Genomic DNA, 16,519 nt, shown 5'->3' with positions numbered 1-16,519 from the left:
TTTTGGATGTCAGAACAAATCATTTGTGCATTTCTAGCCCCCTTATCAAATGCATCCTTCACATCTTCCTTCTTGTCCTTATACCAGTCCAATAACTCTCTAAAATTGCCCTTGTTGATGGAAGTGGAGGATTCATCATGCCCACAAAAAGCTTCACCTAGTGCTATGAGATACCTTGCACAATCCAATGATGCAGTTAGGCGGATTTTATAAGATATCTCAGCCTCTTTGCTGTACACTCGGAATTTGGTAGCCACACTTGCTCGTTGATTGTTGAAATCATCACAATCTCCCCTAGCAATGTTGTGGTAACTAGATTGACCACCAACATGCTTTTCAAAACTAGCTAAACATGTTTTCCAACGAGTGTACCCATTTTTTGTGAAAACATCATTGCCAAATCTAATGGCTTGGGATGGTTTCTTGAAAAGGAAGCAATGAAAGCAAAACGCAGCCTCCTTATCCACACTATATTCCAACCAATCAAAATTGTCAAACCACGCACGTTGAAAGGACCTCCAAATTTTACCATCCTTTGTCTTCTTGAATTTATGCCCAATAGCTTTGTTTCGCTTGTTCAACAAATAAGCTCTTCTCACATCACTTCTAATTTCAGGGGCATAATCTTCTATTGGTATTCTAAGTCCTGGATCAGCAATAATTTGACTTGGATGAAATTCTAGTATAGGCATTCTTGGTTGGTTTGTACTCTCATCAAACGTGGTGTCATTTCTCTCATTGCTTGGAGTTGAGGGATCAGGTCTCTCATTAGTTGAAGTAGGAACTATGGTCACTACAGCCAGGGAAAGGGAATCTGGGTTCACATTCGCTGGGATCAGTGGACTGGCTGGGATAGGACCAGGTTCGACACGAGGAGTGCTTGAACTACTTGCAAAAAAATGTTTATGCTCATATTTTTTCTCTTCATCTCTGCAAATCTGCAAATAATTTGCATAGGAATAGGACTTAAATTAATTAAGATAACATGAACTAGCAAGTAGCAACTACAAATGTACAGAAATTATTGATTCAAATTACCCAGTCGGCCAGCAGTGAGCACGCGTCAACGCCTCAACTCCTTCAGCAGCAGTACGCCTCCGATTCTCCGACTTAGAGGCTTGGCTGGCACCTGGCAGTCTGGCACTGAGCAGCAGCCGGCCGCCGGCGGTTGACGATCAGCTAGGGTTGGCCGCGGCCAGTTGGCGCCTTGGCTCGTCGCCGTCGCCGGAGAGGCGCGCGCGCTTAGCTGCTGGCGCGGTGCTCCGGCAGTCCGCCGCCCCGGCCGGTTGCCTGGTCCGCCGGCGGCCGCCCCAACGCCGACGAACGCTTGGTCTGGGGCCCGGATGCGCGTGTCAGCGTGTGGATTGTGCGGCGTGCGTGGAGGCCTGGAACCCTCGATGCGTGCTTCGTTGCTCTGGTGTGGCCGTGTGGGCTGTTCCGCTGGTACCTTTGTTGGGCTAATTGGGCTGACCTGAGAAGAAGAGTAGTATTAAAAAATTCATTTTTTGGAGGGTAGGGTTGAGCCCTATGAAGCCCACCTACTGGACTCCCCATTGGTTAATAGTATAGCTAGCTGCTGGCTATAAGTTAGTGTCATGTCATATACAGCTCATCTTATAGCCAACATGTACAATAGTAGATCAAAAGAGTGTACTATTTTTTTATTATGTGGCCAACCTTTCATTCTCACAAAGTGCCTAGGTGCACGTGCTAGAGCTGGCTCTTCACGAAGAGCCCGCTTACCTTCTCTCTCCTCTTCTCTTTCCTCCAACTAAGCAGAAATATACTAGTTTATCTCTTATAGTCCGCTGACTCATCTCTATTATACTTGCTCAGTGGGGCATTGCTATGCCTATGCTGTCAACAAAATCGATGAGTTAGAGTTAGTTTGGATTAGTTTGGACTCAGCTAACCCAAAAATATCCAAACAGGAGGGTTAGTTTGGGTTAGATGCATCTAACCCATCTAAAAAAATCTAACTCACTCAAGAGGTGCTTATTTGGGTTAGTTCTTCTCCGGACCATTAAAAACACATTTTTCTCTCGCTCTCCACACAGCAGATCCCTCCCCACTTCCTCGAAGCTTCTCGTCCTCTTCCTCCCTCCCTCCCTCCCTCCCGCACCGACCGTGAAGTCTATCTTCAAATAAGTCTATTCCTTTTGTTTACCAAATTGCTTTTCAAGACCACTTTTATTTACCAACATGTTGCACTGTCAAAAATCATTTTCCCCATGTAACAAGAAAAATCTTACTAATACGACCAAACTTCCCCTCAAAATCATTTCCGAGACCACTTATTTCACTTTTTATTTACCAACATGTTGCATGGTCAAAATCATTTTCCCCGTGCATAACAAGAATATCCTACTAATACGAGCAAACTTCCCCTCAAAAACAAATACACTGAGGTCTCTAGGGACAATCTTCTACTCCCTCCGTTCCAAAATAGATGACCCAACTTTATACTAAAGTTAGTACAAAGTTGAGTCATCTATTTTGGAACGGAGGGAGTACCTTCCAAGTGGTTCGATGGCACACAGACGCGGTTGCCTCTCCATTGCCAAAGCTATCCAGTCCTTGTTGACCGTCGACGAAAAGTCATTAAGCAGTCCTAAAAAATAAACCGTCAAAGTTGTTGCTACCTAAAGATCCACAGATTCAAGATTCTTTTTTTTAGAAAAGGAGGATGACCCCCGGCCTCTGCATCTGGGAGATGCATACGGCCACTTTATTGATTATTCTCGAGGACCGTACAAAGTATTACAACAATGTGCCTGAATCCACCATCTTGGCAACATATGCCGCTACTCCTATCCAATATGATGAAGGGGTGCTAGCTGGGCCACTACCCAAACCACTCACCCAAGCCTAACATCAAAAGCCGGAAGCCGAAACTCATTCGGAAGCCCCAGCCGAGCCACATACCGGGTCTAAGGCACAATCCGGTTAGACGCACTCGTGTGTCGTCGCCGCCATCTTCCACAGGTCTTCAGATCATATTGAGGCTTCTACCTTGTCTGGCCACTCTGCCATCGACGTCACCATGACGCCAGATAGCAACCTCCTCCTGCGCGAGCCCATCTCCGCGCATCGGACGTCGAGTCTCCACAGCGCCATGCCATCGATCTCCGCCGCCAGCAATGTGTGAGATGAAGCACCGCTCCACCATCCCTCCAGCCAGCACTTGCTCCAAAACGATGCCCCCAGAAGGGAAAGCGATAAAACGCCATCATCATCCGATCCGGAAGACCCAGATCTGAGGTTTCCCCCTGAGCACCCCGAGACAGATTCAAGATTCTAACCTCCACATGAGCTCACATGCCTCTTGTTGACGAGTGTGTCAGGTGATACGGGCATAGGCTTCCTCCCGCGACGCTCCCGTCGTTGGCGGCGGCGGGGCTCTCTCGTCCCTGCACGCGAGGGATACGGCGCGGGCCGGATGCGGCGCTTCGGAGTGGGCCGGCAACAGTGCATGACGGCGATGCGACGGGGAGTGTGGAGGTGGTGCGGGCTGGAGGCCGATGGTGGCGGCGGCGGCGCGCCCAAATCCGCCTCTCCTCCCCCTCCCCTCCCCCTTCCCCATCCTCGTGTGTTCTGGTTCTGGCGCTGCTCGAGGTGGGGTGGTTAGCCGGCGGTCTCGGAGGCGGTTGGGGTGCAGATTTGTTCAAAGTCTCGGCCTTTGGTGGTCATCGGAGCGGTCTGGAGGCAGGGTGGCGGCTCTGGCAGTGGGAGGCGCGTTGGTCGTGGGCTGACCGCGCGGCTCGGATGCGGGCGGGCAGCCATGGTCGCTTGGGCGGCATGGATGCGGGTGGTTGGCGGAGCGGGGTTGCGACGGAGGGGTAGGACCACCGGGGTTCACCACTTGCCCAGTCCCGGTATTGGCCGACAGTGGCGGCGTCCGTGGACGACGTTCCCCTCCCTGCAGGCTCCGTCGTGGTGCTCCCACTTCTTGCGCGTCTCTCCAGGCGAAAACTTGATCTTCGGGATCAGTCCGTGTCCGTCTCAGCGCTCCCCGGTTGATTGTTCATCTTCATGGTGGTCTTCGGCTTATCATTACGGTGCTCAGTCGTCGTTGGGGTGATGTTTTCAGTGCTCGGCACCTTTTGTATCTCATCTTGAGTATGTGCGTTGAGTGCGGTGGTGGAGTGCATTTGTATCTTCTTACTCGAATGTGGTGGTGGTGGTGCTTTATCTATAGAGCGGAGGAAAACCCTTTTTCGTCATACGGCCATAGTATGCTCCCATGGTAAGATCCTTTGGATTTGAGATCCAATGGTCACAGACCTAGCTCTTGAAACTTCACATAAAAGTCCTCCATGGATCTATTATTGATGCGCAAATCCTGGAGTGAGCCCATTGTTGAAATATGAGATGGGCCTAGAGCCCATATGACAATTTCAGATTTAATCTCTAAGGGCCCATGTAGGTGGCATAACAAGGTGGTGGGAAGTTTAGTCCCACCCCGGAAGTGAAAGGAGAGTTGGAGTGGTTTATAAGGGATTCTCTCCCTCATGCTATTGGAGCTTGAGAAGAAAAGAAGCCCTCGCGCACTCCTCCTCCGCTCGCCGCGGGTTGCGGGATTGAGTCGAGCCGAGCTCACTTCTATGCGCTTCTTTTTGCCGGTCAGGAACGGGGAGTCTTTGACAGGTAGGGCCACGATCTGAGACGTCGGATCATGGGCTACCGACTTCGACGTGGGTTCAGCCTACGTCTCTCCACGCGTGGCCGCACATATATATGTGGGGCGCTGCCAACCCTAGCCGCCGCGAAAGCATAACGCATCTCCATCTCCGCCTCCACGCCCACGTTGTTCCTTTGCTGCTGCTGCTGCCGGCGACTCCGTCCCGTTCACCGCGTACAAGGTTGACGGGAGAGCAGGCCTCCGAAACCCCGCCTCTCCGGATCCTGTACGGGAGAGGGGCGATTAGGTTTTTGAGTAGCGACTACGCGACTGCTCGCTTCTGTTCATCTACGTCCGCATCACCTTCGTCATCACCATGTCGACCGACGCCGACCGTGCCGCCGCTGAGAAGGCCGAGGCCGACAAGAAGGCCGTTGAGGATGCCGCCGCCGCGTGGCCGATTGGAGGGTATACATTGTTTATCCCTTTCGTGTTTCTTTCTGTTGTAGCAGTACTAGCAATATGCGTAGATATTTCTACTATGTGCGTAGTACATGCTCTGTTAGATCGTAATCAGTGTGTTATCAATGCTGTCCATGTCATGCTCATGATTCATTCATGGATTAATTTAATCGAAAAACTGCCTATTTACTCATCACCCATGACCATTGGATATGAAATCCAAGGGCTATCAGAATCTCGTATCATGGTAGCACACGGAGTCCCGTATCACCTGATACTTTGCCTACCGTTGACACCGTATGTTAACTAGAGCTTCATCCGGTAGTCCTGGCCTCCCCGCACTCCCACACAATCCGTGCAGGGGTCTCAAGGGTTTGGAGACGAGAGAGGTAGGTACCTACTGTTGCACACAAACTACTCCGAACTCCAAAGTAAACTCATAGTTCAACAGTTCACCACAGCCTAACTGATTTACCGTTTCCTGCACACAGACCATCAGCCAGCCAACTTCAAATACTCGCACAACTGAATATGACAAGTCCACAGAATTAGCGTTGCACGCTCACGTCATGAGTATTTTATCCCAAACTCCGGATTGCCTGTTTTCATTTCCTGTTGCAAACGCACAGGTCCAAAAGAATTTTGATTTTCAGCAGAGGAGGCACGGTTAGCAGGCTGAGAGCCATGCAGCACCGCCAAAATCCTCAAGCTCAGGAGTCACCGTGCCAGTACAATGTTAATATGAAATGCTTGCAGTTTCGTAGTGCAACATTCACTTAAATGTACAGACAATAAGAACAGCAATCTGGGAAGAAGTTCAAAATTTACACAGAATGTAAGAATTCACCATGCTATTACATTCAATAGTTCATGGTAGCAGCAACGGTCTTCCGCATCGCGGCCCCGATCAATCGCCTCTATATCCATGGATTTAAGTATAATAACAAAATGGTTATTCGGCAAAAGGCCGACTGTGACTTCGTTAAGTCTTCGGCGTCCTATTGCCCTATATATTGCTTCTTCTACCTCCCTGGCTTGGATGGCGTCGGAGATGATGGCGGCTTCAAGTCAGGGTACTGCATGATAAATTCAATGTGTGCAAATGGATCAGTACATTCCCACAAAAAAATAAAAATGGATTAGTACATGATCATATACTCCCTCCGTCCGAAAAAACTTGTCTCTCAAATGGAGGTATCTAGCACCACATCCTATTTGAGGGACAAGCTTGGGACAAACTTTTTCGGACGGAGGGAGTTGAACTGAAACAGAAGCCTATATGCATTGGATAGTTGAATAATTTAGGTAGGAAAACATTTGAGCTTGAGCAATGACCGTCCGTAACTGTTTATTCTCCTGCTAGTACAGAACATAGCGCCTGCCATAGTTTTCAGGAACCAAGGCCTTCTTTACAAGGCGATATTATATCCAGAAACAGAACTGTACTTTATCAGCAGTAAATATAAAGAGAATCCTGTGATGGAATTAACTGCAAGTATGACGTCATGCAGTCAGGCCAGTCAGCATGTTGTACTATTTGTGAGCATATTTTAACTACTGTTGACTAGATCGAATTTTGATGAAAATCAAATATAGATCCTTCTGAATACTGTATGAAGGTAGGAAGGCAATGTGGTCATACCTTTGCATATGGTGATAATGGTCTCCTTGGATTCTTCGTGGCTAAAGTAGTTCCATTCAGTTCTTCACGACCATTCTTGGTTGCATGGCTTGTATTGTCTAAAGAGTTGCCAGGAGACGTTAGTAGTTCTTTATTCTCATCTGGCCTGCCTGGCTTGGATGGCGTTGGAGATGAGGGCGGTTTCAAGTCAGGGTACTGCATATTACATTCAGTATGTGTCAATAGATTACTACAGTACATGATCATAAAGAACTGACACAGAAACCTAAAATTTGGACATTGAACAACTTAGGTATGAAAATATTTGATCAGGGCAGTCTGTAAACTGTTTATTCTCCTGCTAGTACAGAGCATAGCGCCTGCCATAGTTTTCTGGAATTAACTATCTAACTGAGACATGCATAAGGCTTTACAAGGCTATACTATGTCCAGAAACAGAACTCTTGTATATCAGCAGTAAATAAAACGAGAATTCTGTAATGACGGCGTGCAGTCCAGCCGGTCTGCATGTTGTTACTATTTTCAAGACAAAAAGTCAACTGTTAATTAGATAGAAGTTCGAGAGAATCAAATCTAGAGCCTGCTGAATTACTGTATGGAGGTAGCAAGGCAACGGGGTCATACATTTGCATATGGTGATAATGGTCTCCTTCCTGATTGCTTCGTGGCTAATGTACTTCCATTCGGTTCTCCGTGACTATCCTTAGTTGCATCGCTTGTTTTGATTAAAGAGCTGCCAGTAGAAGTTGATAGTTCTACATTCCCCTCAGCCCTCCCTGGCTTGGATGGCGTCGGAGATGATGGCGGTTTCAAGTCAGGGTACTGCATAATACAACCAAGGTGTGTAAATAGATTACGACATGATAGTAAAGAACTCAGACAGAAACCTAAAAAGGATTGAACATTGAACAACTTAGGCATGAAAACATTTGAGCAGGGCAGTTGTAACTGTTTATTCACCTGCTAGTACACAGAGCATAGCGCCTGCCATTGTTTTCAGGAATTAACTGTCTAACTGAGACAACGCATAAGGCTTTACAAGGCTATACTATGTCCAGAAACAGAACTCTAGTATATCCGCGGTAAATACAAGGAGAATTCAGTTAACTGTAAGTATGACAGCGTGCAGTGAGGCCAGCCTGTATGCTGTTACTATTTTGGAAACAAGATTATAACTGCTGTTGACTAGATAGAAGTTTGAGGAAAATCAAATCTAGAGCCTACTGAATTACTGTATGGAGGTAGGAAGGCAATGGGGTCATACATTTGCATATGGTGATAATGGTCTCCTTGAATGCTTCGCGGCTAAAGTACTTCCATTCGGTTCTTCATGACCATCCTTGGTTCCATTGCTTGTATTGACTAAAGTGCTGCTAGGAGAAGTTAATAGTTCTCCATTCCCCTCTGGCTGATCATCTGTTCCTTCAGTGCTCACATCAGTGTGCGTCAAAGTTTTGCTCTTCTTTTCCCTTGGAAAAACATGAACAGATGGTGGAAGATAGTTTTCTTGAATTGCCTATGAAATAGCAAAGATCAGTGCGGAAACAACGAGGTATGTGCTTTTTGAACTGCCGTTATTACTTCTAACCCAGTGTCATAACTAACCTGCCAACCATCTGGGCCTCTCAGCCCCCCTTTGATTGCATATGCCTCTTTGAAACCATTGTTGAACAGCAGCTCAGCCACTTTCATTGAATTACCATCAAAGCTACCTTACACAACATAAACTTAAGTTGGTAACAGATTGCGCATGATAAAGTTCATAGAGTTATATAAGAATTGAAGCATAGTTGCTATGGCATGATGAAAAGTATACAGCAACATCAGGACATTCAGCACCTATGCAAAACTGCCACTATCTGAATTCTGAATCTAAAGTAACAAGCTTCAGAGGGCAAAATTGACATGGCATCCATCTTTAACAGTCTCGAAGACGCACTAGAACATGACAAGAAATTTTCTATTTATTTATCTATTTATTTAAGTTAGACAATTAGATATAATAGGGACTAATTGGATGGAAAAGAAGCTTATCCCTGTATTTCATTGTGGCAGAACGAGTAAAGTAATTGACTAATTGTTTCAGACTATTTTGAACTTTCAATGTGGCAGTTTGATCTGTGCTAGTCGCAAATAAACCAAAATTATTCAAATTATGCTCAACAATGACAAAAGACAATGTTCATGAAACACGACTATGCTCTTGCTCGGTTCGTGAGCTCGATGCGGAAGTAGTACTCAGTTGTAACTAAGACGATACTAAATCAGTCTGTCTCAACTTTTTTGAACACAGCGCGACAAAACTGGTCTGAACTTGATATTGACTCGATTGATAGAACAATCAGCCCGATCCAGAGATTCTGGAAGGGTCTATTTTGTTTCCACAAATTTCGTATGAAATAGTTGAATTTCGTTGTTTAACTACAACTGCATTGCACTTGTAAATCAAAGTTGTGTACACGACTACTCTGCTGCATAAAAAGACATCTAGCACTATGCACATTAATCGACATTCCATCACGAATGATTCATGCCGAACCTATTCGATCAACACACACAACTACTAAAGCATTTCAGTAACGCAGGCACACCACCGACAGCAGGCGTCAAATGAAGTTCCATGGAGCACTCACTTGTCAAGGACGCAGACGACGGTGTTGGCCGGGTCCGGGAACCTCGCGAGCACCTCCCTGAGGAACCCCTTCTCGTCCTCCTCGTGGAACTCCACCTGCACGGCGCTCTTCTCGACGAGCCTGAGGTTGGGCGGCGCCATGAAGCGCACGCTGTTGCCCCGCCTGATGTCCAGCAGCTGCGCCTCCGGCACGTCGCGGAGCTTGCGGAAGGCGTCGAGGGCGCCCACGGCCTTGTACTTCTTGAAGTACTCCTGCGCCAGCGGGAGCACCACCAGCCAGACGAACACCACCCCGGCCACGAAGAAGGGGTTCCGGTTGTTGAAGTCGTCGACGGCCAGCACGATGGACTCGAGGCTCACCTTGCTCCCGCCGCCGCCGTCGGCCTCGGCCGCGAGGGCCGGGAGCGGCCAGGCCGCGGGGAGGAGGAGCAGCAGCTCGCCTCGCCAGGGCGCCGCCGCCGCATTCCGCGCCAAGATTGGCGCGGCGGGGGGTGGGCTTATGGAGGGGCTGGGAGTCCTGGCCGCATTGGGCGGCGAGGGTTGGCTCCTGCGAGGGTTCCGCGGGGGGCTGAGGAGGGTTGGGAGGTGGGAGGTGGAGATTTGGAGGAGGGAGCAGTGGTGCTGGAGGCGGAGGAGCGCCATGCGGGCGAGAGCTTGAGCTCCGTGCAAGGATAGAAGGAGGTGGAGGTGGAGCTCTCCACGCCCCGGGATTCTCTATCCGATCACTCCACCTTTTCCTCTTCTGAAAATGGATTATTACAACAACAAAAAAAGTAGTGCAAGGAAGAAAAAAAGAGGAGGGGACATTGCGGAATATAGCCCAGGTCTACTTTTTTTTGAGAGAAATCCTCGTCTTCAACTTTGGGCGCGGCGACTGGCATTCCTATTTGACGCTTGAGGCGCACACCCCCTCTTCAAGCTGGCCGGCCCATTACCTTCCGTTTTTTATGTTTTAAACCAAAAAATGGTGCACGCGAGGGTTTCAATCTCGGGATCTCTACATCCAGAGAGAAATGGCCGGCTAGTTACTATACCGCAGCAAATACCTCACTGGCTTCCGCCGGAGGTCGGATGTGCAAAGCTGAATGCGGATGCAGCGGTGTCACGTCATGGTTTTGGGGCGATTGGAGTGATCTGCACGGACCAGAGAGGTGGCTATATGGGTGCTTCTGCCATTGTTTTCAGATATATCTCGGACCCAACAACACTTGGAGCATTGGCAGTTAGAGAAGCTATGGATCTAGCAGATGATCTCTATATCCAGAGAATTCATGTGGCATCGGATTGCAAGGTGGTGGCCGACGACATTCAGAAGCGAAATATGGCGAGTTATGGGGATACAGTTTAAGAGATTATAAGACATTCTCTTTCTTTTACTTTCTGTAATATCGTTCATGAACATAGGAGCTCAAATTTTGAAGCTCACAATTTAGCGAAGCATGCACTTTACCCTGGGAGCTGCCCGCCATGTTTGGTTAGGTCACCCAGAAAATCTTCCATCTGTCCCTGTAAACATTGTGAAAAATTAATAAAGCTTTGCGGAATTGTCTAAAAAAACTTGTGCATATAAACTTCCTTTTTTTTTTCTATTTATACTTCCCTTGGTTCATGGAAGCATCGGTTTTGCAAAGCTTGTAGCCTGTTTTTTTCCTTTTTACGTTGTGTTTTTTCCTGAACCATTTTTATGTGGTTCTGTATTTCTTTTTCTCTTTCTTTTCTTTCATCTTTTTTTATTTTTTTTCTTTATTTTTTTTTAATGCACAGACTATTTTGTCAAATCCGATGAACTTTTTTCAAAATTAATGAACCTTTTCCAATTACATGACTTTTTTAAAAAAAATCATGAACTTTTTTCAAATTTGGCAAAAAAATCAAATTCGATGAATTATTTTTCAAGATAAATATTTTTTCCAAATTTGATGAAATTACTTTCAAATTTCATGATTGATGAAATTATTTTAAAATTTCATGATTTTTTAATTAGATAAACTTTTTCCAAGATAAAATATATTTTTATATATTTTTGAAATACGATGAACTTTTTTAAAAAAAACTCCATTTTTTCTCAAATTCATTAACTTTTTCTAATTTTGTGATCTTTTTTAAATCCATGAAGAAAATTGATCACAATTTTTTGTGATTTTTTATTATTTTTACTTCTTTCATTTCTTTCTCAAAGTTAACCCGACCGGTCAACCGGTCAACTGCAACCAGTGCAAATCGATCGAGCAACTGGAATTCAGCGAGACACGAACGAGCGATCTTCTACATGGGCCGATTAAACATCGTGCGCGCGCGTGAGCGCCAGTATTGGCAACTGCCGCTTACAGCGCCGATTAGGACCTCCCACGACGAATATACCTTGCTTCACGTGAGACGGAATGATCTCGCGCGTGAACCGTGTAGAGGGTCGACCCACTCGTGAATATCTCATGCAATTGACCTAACATCAAGTTCGTGATAAATAAGCACGGACTGACTGACTAGTAGGAAATGAGCCGATTTTTACACTGTTTTTTTCTTTTTTCTTTTTTACCCATTTCTTCATTTCTTTCTCTGTATTTACTGGATTTTTTTCTGTTTCTTTCCTTTTTCTCATTTTATTTGGTTTTCTCCAAGTTTGTTTTTTGTTTTGTTTCCTTTTTTTTCTCCATTTTTGCTTTTCTTTTGTTTTTCTCTTCTTACTCATTTTCCCATTTTTTCTATGCTTTTTTGTTTCTTTCTTGATTTTCATTTTTTTTCTTTTTCTTAGTTTCTTTATCAATTTTCATCTTTTTTTTCATTTTTTTACATTTATTTCTTCGGTTTACTTTTCCTTTTCTTTTTTCTTTGGTTTATTTTATTTCTTTTCAAGTTTTCATTTTTTTGGTTTTCCTTGTTTCTTTTGGTTTTCATTGTACATCATTTTATATATGTCACAAAAAAAATTCTAACATACGTTTAACATTTTTCCAACAAAAATTTAACATTTTCAAATAGATGGTAAACAAAATTATACATATTTTAGCATTTTTCAAATTTGATTAACTATTTTCAAGTACATGATTACCATTTTTTGTATTTATGGACAATAATTCTTCCTATGCACACTTTATTTTATTTTATTTTATTTTCAAATGCTTGATTAATATTTGTCACATACAAGATCAGGAATTTTAATACATGGTCATAATTGTTTCTGTACACATATAACATTTTTTAAATGCTTGAATACTATTTTGAAACGCAACTTTAACATCTTTTGAACACATGGTCAACAGTTTCTTCTATACATTTTTTTGAAAAAGTAAATTGCATGACTAACTTTTTCAAATACTTGTTCAACATTTTTTTAAATGCTTGATTAACATTTTTATATACATGATCAAAATTTAAATACATGGTCCACATTTTTCAATATACATTTGACATTTTTCAAATGCTTGATTAGTATTTGTTCAACATATTTTCGAAAGATTGATTTACATTTTTATATATAATAATTTTTTATCATTTACTTAATACACGGTCAACATTTTCTCTATACACATATATTTTCTGAATACTTGATTAAATTTTTTTAAATACGTGTTCAAAATTTTTCAAATGCTTGACTAACATTTTTATATACATGATGAAATTGTTTCATCATTTTTTTAATGAATGGTCTACATTTTTTCTATGCACATTTAACATTTACAAATGCATGATTAACATTTTTCAAATACTTTTTCTATGCTTGATTAATAATTTGGAAATGCGTGATCAAATTGTGTCATACACATTGTATTTTTTATATATGTGATAAACATTTTCTCTACACCCAGTTTACATTTTTCAAATGCTTGGTCAACATTTTTCAAATGTTTTATGTGGACAGATTTTGATAATATATTTATTTATAGATTTGGAAGTTTAAACAAAAGTAAAAAAAGAAAGACAAAAACTAAAAACTAAAAACTAAACAAAAAATGAGGTTGTGTGGCTCGCGTACCTGGGCCGGCCCAACTCGCGCCACCCTTCAGCGACGGTTCCCTTTGTCTCACGTGAAGTGAGACATAAAGGCGCCCAAGTTTGGGACACTTGGGAGAATCAGCGCTTCAGGCGCCCGACCGCTCAACTGGCGCTCATGCAGCCGCTTCATTTGGGCCAGCCTAATAAAATGCGTTGGGTGCTGCCGCTCGGTCCTTGTTGTCATTTGCTCGTTCATAGTTGAAATTCGACAGTTGTTTGGTCAACCATTTAATTTTTTTAAAACGTAGAAGAAATTAAAAAATGGACGAAAAATTGAAAATGTTTTTTTATTCGCCACTTTTACAAAAGTTCTTGAAAAATGGGAAAAAGTTGATGTATTTGAGAAAAAAAACTCAAAGTTTTGACAAAGTTCATGTAACTTGGAAAAACTTAAGATATTTTGGAAATAAATAGTTTACTAATCTGAAAATACTTCATAATTTTAAAAAGGTCATCAATTTTGGAAAAAGTTCACCGATTTGAAAAAAATGTTCATTGATTTTGACAAAAAGTTCATGGATTTTTGAAAAATGTTAGTACAAATTGTAAGGAATTCGTGGTTTTGTAAAAATTTGATGGATTTAAAAACACGGATTTGAAAAAAAGTCCACGGTTTTCTAAAGGTTCACGAATTTGAAAAAAGGTTTGACACACTTGAAAAAAGGAAAAATAAAGAAAAAATAAAAGAAAATAACATCATCCTTTCTCGTTGGTTTCTGCAAACAGAAGAAAGAAGAAAAGAAGAAGGAAGTAAGTACTCATGACATGTGAGGTGTCCTGGTTGGTTACTGTACTTTATACTGAATGAAGAAGTCGCGAGTTTGATTTATGTCACGGGCACCTTTTTTACGCATGTTAACAGAAAAAGAAAATTGGTAAATGGACCGACCTAGTGGGGGGGGGGGTGCGCCGGTTTGCGGATAACACACTAACGGGCGTATGGCGCCAAATAGGAGTTGGGCTGAACTATATTATCGCATGAGAGTAACTATTGCAAGGTTTCCCTAAAGCGGGCGCGCAAATGGGCTGGCCTATTCGCAGTTATTGAACGAAGGTACAAATGTGAGCAAAAAAAGAAAATGGCATGCAAGGGTTCAAACTCTCGACTTCTCGATGGATAGCTGCGTTGCTAGCTAGTAGAGATAGTGTCCGACTATGGCTAAAGCACAACACTAAACTCACCTGATGACCCACACGTATAGGGGATCAATCTAGTCTTTTGATAAGTAAGAGTGTCGAACCCAACAAGGAGCAGAAGGAAATGACAAGTAGTTTTCAGCAAGGTATTATCTGCAAGCACTGAAATTATAAGTAATGAGTAGTTTGATAGTAAGTTAATTTGTAACGAGCAAGTAACGGTAATGGTAACAAAAGTGCAGCAAGGTAGTCCAATCCTTTTGAGGCAAAGGACAGGCCAAAACGGTCTCTTATGATAAGCAAAACGTTCTTCAGGGTACACGGGAATTTCATCTAGTCACTTTCATCATGTTGGTTTGATTTGTATTTGCTACTTTGATAATTTTATATGTGGGTGGACCGGTGCTTAGGTGCTATTCTTACTTGAACAAACCTCCTACTTATGATTAACCCCCTCGCAGGCATCCGCAACTACGAAAAAAGTATTAAGATAAAATCTAACCATATCATTAAACTTTTGGATCCAAATCAATCCCTTACGAAGTAGCGCATAAACTAGGGTTTAGGCTTATGTCACTCTCGCAATCCATCATCTAATAACTACTCCACAATGCATTCCCTTAGGCCCAAATATGGTGAAGTGCCATGTAGTCGACGTTCACATGACACCACTAAGGGAATCACAACATACATACCATCAAAATATCGAACACATATCATGTTCACATGATTACTTGCAACAAGATTTCTCCCGTGACCCCAAGAACAAAATTAACTACTCACAAATGATAATCATACTCAACATCAGAGGGGTATTAAATAGCATAATGGATCTGAACATATAATCTTCCACCAAATAAAACCATATAGTAATCAACTATAAGATGTAATCAACATTACTAGTCACCCACAAGCACCAATCTAAGGTTCCGGTACAAAGATTGAACACAAGAGATGAACTAGGGTTTGAGAGGAGATGGTGTTGTTGAAGATGTTGATGGAGATTGCCCTCCCCAAGATGGGAGAGTTGGTGATGATGATGACGATGATTTCCCCCTCCGGGAGGGAAGTTCCCCCGGCGTAATCGCTCCGCCGGAAGGCAAAAGTGCTCCTGCCCAAGTTCTGCCTCGAGACGGCGGCGCTTCGTCCCGAAAGTCCTCTCCTTATTTTTTCTAGGTCAAAATGACTTATATACCAGAAGAGGGGCACCGGAGGTGGGTCGAGGAGGGCACAACCCACCAGGGCGCGCCCGTGGTCCTTGGGCACCTAGGTGGGTTGTGCCCACCTGGTGGGCCCCCTCTGGTAATTATTTTCTCCAATAATTCTTATATGTTCCATAAAAAATCTCCGTGAAGTTTCAGCTCATTTGGAGTTGTACAGAATAGGTGGCCTGGTGTAGCTTTTTCAGGTCCAGAATTCCAACTGCCGGTATTCTCCCTCTTTGTGTGAACCTTGCATATTATGAGAGAAAAGGCATTAGAATTACTCCAAAAAGCATCATTATGCATAAAACATTATAAATAATAGTAGGAAAACATGATGCAAAATGGACGTATCAACTCCCCCAAGCTTAGACCTCGCTTTTCCTCAAGCGAAAAACGAAATCGAAAACATGTCCACTTGCTTAGAGAGAGAGGTGTTGATAAAAACAAAATATGGATATATAAGCATCATGTATATTATTATAGCAGCAACAAAATTTAACATAAAGCTTTATCATAGAACTTTTATCACATAATGTTTATCATAAACTTCTCATGAGCAAGTAATAATTCATCACAACATCGAAGTATAAAGCATAAACTCTATTGAAAATCAACAAACTATGTTCTCAGTCAACTTTGCAACTACAATTCATCATCTTTTCAGGAAGGGTCACGTATCAGAGCCTTTTTGGCAAGTCCACATACTCAAACATCATATAGTCTTCTACGATTGCTAGCACTCACCGCATACACATGAGCAAAAAGTTTCAACCGGACACATAGAAAGATAGGGGCCTATAGTTTCGCCTCCCAACGTATTCACCTCA

General features: G+C 43.3%; 1 protein-coding gene across 2 annotated transcripts; it reads right to left on the bottom strand.

The window, feature by feature from the left end:
* Nucleotides 1-5,819: 5,819 nt before the first annotated feature.
* Nucleotides 5,820-10,123, bottom strand: LOC123080091 (rhodanese-like domain-containing protein 4A, chloroplastic). 2 transcript variants are annotated; one of them, XM_044502961.1, is made up of 6 exons: nucleotides 9,359-10,110; nucleotides 8,331-8,433; nucleotides 7,990-8,241; nucleotides 7,350-7,547; nucleotides 6,726-6,920; nucleotides 5,820-6,159 (listed from the first exon to the last, which is right to left on the bottom strand). In XM_044502961.1, the coding sequence occupies exons 1-6, from the start codon at nucleotides 9,997-9,999 to the stop codon at nucleotides 6,106-6,108; spliced, it is 1,443 nt and encodes a 480-aa protein (XP_044358896.1). In that variant the 5' UTR covers nucleotides 10,000-10,110; the 3' UTR covers nucleotides 5,820-6,105. The 2 variants fall into 2 exon arrangements, with proteins under 2 accessions (XP_044358896.1, XP_044358897.1); XM_044502962.1 differs by lacking the exon at nucleotides 7,350-7,547 and having other exon boundaries at nucleotides 9,359-10,123.
* Between the last annotated feature and the right edge of the window lie 6,396 nt (nucleotides 10,124-16,519).

This window comes from Triticum aestivum, chromosome 3D (assembly GCF_018294505.1).
Source record: "Triticum aestivum cultivar Chinese Spring chromosome 3D, IWGSC CS RefSeq v2.1, whole genome shotgun sequence".
Lineage (NCBI taxonomy): Eukaryota > Viridiplantae > Streptophyta > Magnoliopsida > Poales > Poaceae > Triticum > Triticum aestivum.
The sequence above is the reverse complement of the archived record's forward strand: the minus strand, read 5'-3'. Positions and strand labels throughout refer to the sequence as shown.

Coding starts and splice junctions, on each gene's coding strand:
- LOC123080091 (XM_044502961.1), bottom strand. CDS start 9,999: ATGGCGCTCCTCCGCCTCCAGCACCACTGCTCCCTCCTCCAAATCTCC. Junction 8,434..9,358: donor GTCGTCTGCGTCCTTGACAA/GTGAGTGCTCCA, acceptor TGTGTAAGGTAG/CTTTGATGGTAATTCAATGA. Junction 8,242..8,330: donor GAGGCCCAGATGGTTGGCAG/GTTAGTTATGAC, acceptor GCTATTTCATAG/GCAATTCAAGAAAACTATCT.